Genomic DNA, 4,461 nt, shown 5'->3' with positions numbered 1-4,461 from the left:
GAATGTGCCTTTACCGATATTTGGTTTTCGAAAAAGATTCTATACCTAGGTACTTAATAAAAAAAAAATGCAAATGAATCATTAATTCGCAAAACGTTTGAAACACTTCTTAAACGCTTCTTAGTCTTAAAAAACTCGTCTTTTATCAATGTCGTAATGCAAATTCTATCATCCGCATCATAAGGACCATGACGATTGATTGACCAAAATCAACCCACAAACATAAATACATACCCTGCCAAAATCATAAACCATAAACAATTTTACCAAGTATCAATTTACCTTAGGCTTACATTTTTAACATACTAGACTAGACGAATATGCCAATTAGGTATCTACTCACACAAACGCGATGTTAAAACGATTCACTCCACGTACAATTTATTTTATCAATAGAGATAAAAGCAACAATCGAACCGACATCAAAATGTGTTAGAATCCGTCAAGAGGGAACACGATATCATAAACTGCTATTGTTTTGGTCTATAATGGATATTTTATGCAGCGATATTGGAGGTTCCCTTAGTCGAATTCAGAAATTGATATTGTGATCAATTGTGGCATATTTTACAAGAGTTCTCGCTCGATTTAGAGCACAGGGCGAGGATCTCACTGATTTGCTTTGAATGATTATGATGATTGATGCTGATTCCGAGACCACATTATATCGAACGATTGTTTACAAATACGTATGGCTAGGCAAAATGTGAATAATCCTTCAGGGGTTGCTCGAAAAATTGGCCTAGAGTTTATGGCGATAGCGGCGGAATTTTTTTTTCATAGGTCCCTCGGGGGGGTCACTGGGAGTGTAAATTCAAAAAGTAGACTGAATCAGGCTCGTGTGTATATTCTAAAAACGGTTTTTCTTGAATAACTCGGCCATTTTTGATTTTACAGTAAAACCATGAGGACAAAAATTGTAGGAAATTTGATTCTCTACAAGTATGGTCCTCACAATTTTTCTTCTATGATCGATATTTTGGAAAATAAATTTGAAAAAAGCCACAAATTTAAAATATTTTCATCCCCCCCGAGGGACCTACGAAAAAAAATCCAAGAACTGATTATTCACGGGTAGGGTCGGTTTTTTGGATATAATGACTGGACTATAAGTCGCTTTTTGTTAACTAGATACATGACATATTTTTAGTTCATATGACATATGAGATTAGTTCTGAAAATCGTGACTTGTGAAAAGTAAAACTGTGTGAACGCAATTTACTTGCATTTATGTACATTTGTATCCATTTAGGGTATCATAATTTTCGTTTCTGAAAGTACTCCTTTATTATTTGGGTATAAGAGAATAGTTGGATGGATCCGTTATAACTTAAGTCGTATCGTGTTATTGACAAGCATTGGAGGCTAAGATTGGAGGATACGTATAGAAAAAAAAATTAGTTAGTACATACCTATAGCTGTTGGTTGCTAAGCGCACTTAGTTTCATAACAGCAAAGTGTTCACATATTCGTAGTCTTAAAACACCTCAACGGCAATTTTTTTTTAATTAAAATTTGCTGATTATTTTCTACCACTAATGTAATAGGTAGTAAAATAACGAATATTAAAAGTTTGTAAGAAATAAACATACAAACTGTGTGCCGCCCTCGAAGATCATAAAAATGCCTCATTTTACCATTTAACATACATTCAAACCATTCCCGTAAATCAAGCTTGACCCAAAAGCAAATATTTCCATCCAAACGTCGGATAACCTATCCAGCAAACGAACGTACGACAATAAGTTATGATGATTAATGCGAGGGTGTATCTACATAAAGTTTTGTCGTAAAAAACGGTCACGTGACAGCCGTTAATTATGGTACAAGATACCAGGAATGCATGGAAAATAAAAGAAATTTACGTGACATTTTTTCCGACAATGTGGCACAGATTATTTTAAATTAGTTATTCAGCACTTACCTACTTTGAATTTCGACCTAACAGCCAAAATGAGAAAAATACGCATCAAAACCAAGGTAGCCGTGGAAACCCTTTTAGGTTTAGGCTAGAGGCTATCTTTATCTGCCGAAGAAGAGCCAAAGCCAAGAGAACTGACTGATCATTACCGCAGACCTCAACGAATGTGTTTAGGATGATGGTCGATCAGGTCGATTGCATTGTTGGCATCTAAATTCTGGTATCTTTGGCATGATTTTTAGGGTCTTAGGTTAGGTTATTTTACAATGTGAGTATAAAAGTAAAATATAAAAACTACAAAACTTGCAAAAATATATAAACACATTATAAAAAACCCTAACCTAGGGTGCCGCCGGCAGCGGGGCAGGGTCCAAGCTGCCGGTGGTCAGGGCCGCAGAGTGAGGAATCGACGTACTATACGCGCCGTGTCCAAAATTACCGCCCTCTGCATCTGACCCTTGATCCAACCACCCAGCGAGAGTCTCTCTAGGTGTTGGTCGAGACTCTTCGCTATGAGACCGTTCGCTGACACGACTATAGGAACAATGATCGTCGAGTCAACATCCCACATGGCGGTTATCTCGTGAGCTAAGTCTAGGTACTTGCTGGACTTGTCCTTCTCGGCCTTCACGAGATTCTCATCATGGGGGATGGTGACGTCGACGAGCATGGTATTATTATTATCTCTTTATTCATTTCTCATCTTAAGTTAGGTTATTTATAATATGAATATAAAAGTAAAATATAAAAACACTTACAAAACAATAAAAAATAATATAAACACATTATAAAAAACCTAACCTAGGGTGCCGCCAGCAGCGGGGCAAGGCCCAAGCTACCGGTGGTCAGGGCTGCAGAGAGAGGAACCGGCGGACTATCCGCGCCGTGTCCAAGATCACCGCCTTCTGCATCTGACCCTTGATCCAACCACCTAGCGAGAGCCTCTCAAGGTGTTGGTCGAGACTCTTCGCTATTAGACCATTCACTGAAACGACTATCTGGACAATTATCGTCGAGTCAACATCCCACATGGCTGTTATCTCGTGAGCCAAGTCTAGGTACTTACTGGATTTGTCCTTCTCGGCTTTCACGAGATTCTCATCATGGGGGATGGTGATGTCAACGAGCACGGCCCGACGTTGCGATCGATCTATTATCACGATGTCAGGCTTATTGGCTACAATAGTCCTGTCAGTGATGATAGATCGATCCCAATAGAGCGTGGCATGACCATTCTCGAGAACAGGCGCAGGTAAGTACTTGTAGTACGGTACTTCGCGGTCCACAAGGCCGTATAGAAGAGCAAGTTGCTGGTGAATAATCCTGGCTACGAGATTATGTCTGTGCAAGTACTCGCCGTTAGCAAGATGAGAACAACCGGAAATGATATGCCTGAGTGACTCTCCGGGACGGCGGCATGCCCGACAAATGTCGACCGTACCGTCCTTCAGGATATATTTCCGATAGTTGTTCGTCATCATCACTTCGTCCGCAATTGCACAGGCAAAACCCTCGGTTTCTCCGAAGAGGTCCCCGAATCGTAACCAGTTCACCGACGCGAGCAGGTCCACGTCGGGTCCCGTGAGGGCCTTGTAGAACCGCCCGTGTAGCACCTTACTCTCCCATGCCGCCTTGCGATCCGCAGTACTTAGTACCACAGGTTTGCGCCAGTTCTCGTTTGCCAAGGAGAGCGGCGTTAGGTTCCTGTCTACTGCCACCACATCACGATGCATCCCACACTCATTGTTAAGGAAATAATTCCTGAGATTGTACACCTCGCGGTTATGGAGATCCTTGGCATTTAGGAAGCCTCGGCCTCCACACTTCCGTGGGATGTACAATCTCATAACTGACGAGCGTGGGTGTAGCATACGATGTGTGGTGAGCAGTGATCGGACCCTCCGATCCAGGGCGTCCAGCTCGGTCTGAGTCCACCTTAGTATGCCAAAGGAGTATGTGAGTAGGGGCATTACCCAGGCGTTGAAGGCGCGCACTTTGTTGCCTCCTGACAAAAGACTGTTTAGGACTTTTGTGAGCCGACTGAAAAAGCGCTCCTTCACCGACCGTCTAATACCCTCATCCTCAATACCCAACGACTGTGACATACCAAGGTATTTATAGGTTTCTGATTCAGAGATAGATCTGAAAGACATTGTCTCAGAGAGTTGTAAATTTGTTGAATTTACAACCCTCCCCCGCTGTACATGCATAACCGCACATTTATCGATACCAAATTCCATGTTGATGGCATTACTGAAGACTTCGGTGGTTTTCAGTAGCTCCAACAAGTCTTGGCTATTTGGTGCAAATAATTTGAGGTCATCCATGTACAGAAGGTGAGAAATGACTTCACCCCCTCTCTGAAGCCGGCAACCTAGTCCCAAATCTTTCAGCAGGGTGCTGAGGGGATTCAGAGCTAGGCAGAACCACAGGGGACTCAGACTGTCGCCCTGAAAGATTCCTCGCTCAATCCTTATAAAATCCTGCGGGCCAGGGCGGTCATCCCCGCCTCCTGGTTGACGAAGGACTGTGGTCCACTG

The 4,461-nt window shown here is 42.3% G+C and overlaps 1 protein-coding gene across 1 annotated transcript; it reads right to left on the bottom strand.

Annotated features, from left to right (window-relative positions):
• Window positions 1-2,216: 2,216 nt before the first annotated feature.
• On the bottom strand, window positions 2,217-4,131 carry LOC134793828 (uncharacterized). Its single transcript, XM_063765527.1, has 2 exons — window positions 2,723-4,131; window positions 2,217-2,257 (listed from the first exon to the last, which is right to left on the bottom strand). Exon 1 carries the CDS (start codon window positions 4,129-4,131, stop codon window positions 2,767-2,769), a length of 1,365 nt encoding a protein of 454 aa, XP_063621597.1. The 3' UTR covers window positions 2,217-2,257; window positions 2,723-2,766.
• Window positions 4,132-4,461: the final 330 nt, after the last annotated feature.

Source organism: Cydia splendana, chromosome 9 (assembly GCF_910591565.1).
Source record: "Cydia splendana chromosome 9, ilCydSple1.2, whole genome shotgun sequence".
Taxonomy (NCBI): Eukaryota; Metazoa; Arthropoda; class Insecta; order Lepidoptera; family Tortricidae; genus Cydia; species Cydia splendana.
This window is presented reverse-complemented; position numbering and strand designations above follow the sequence as displayed.

What these genes read in the sequence shown, in the direction of transcription:
- LOC134793828 (XM_063765527.1), bottom strand. Translation starts at nt 4,131, where the DNA reads ATGCATGTACAGCGGGGGAGGGTTGTAAATTCAACAAATTTACAACTC.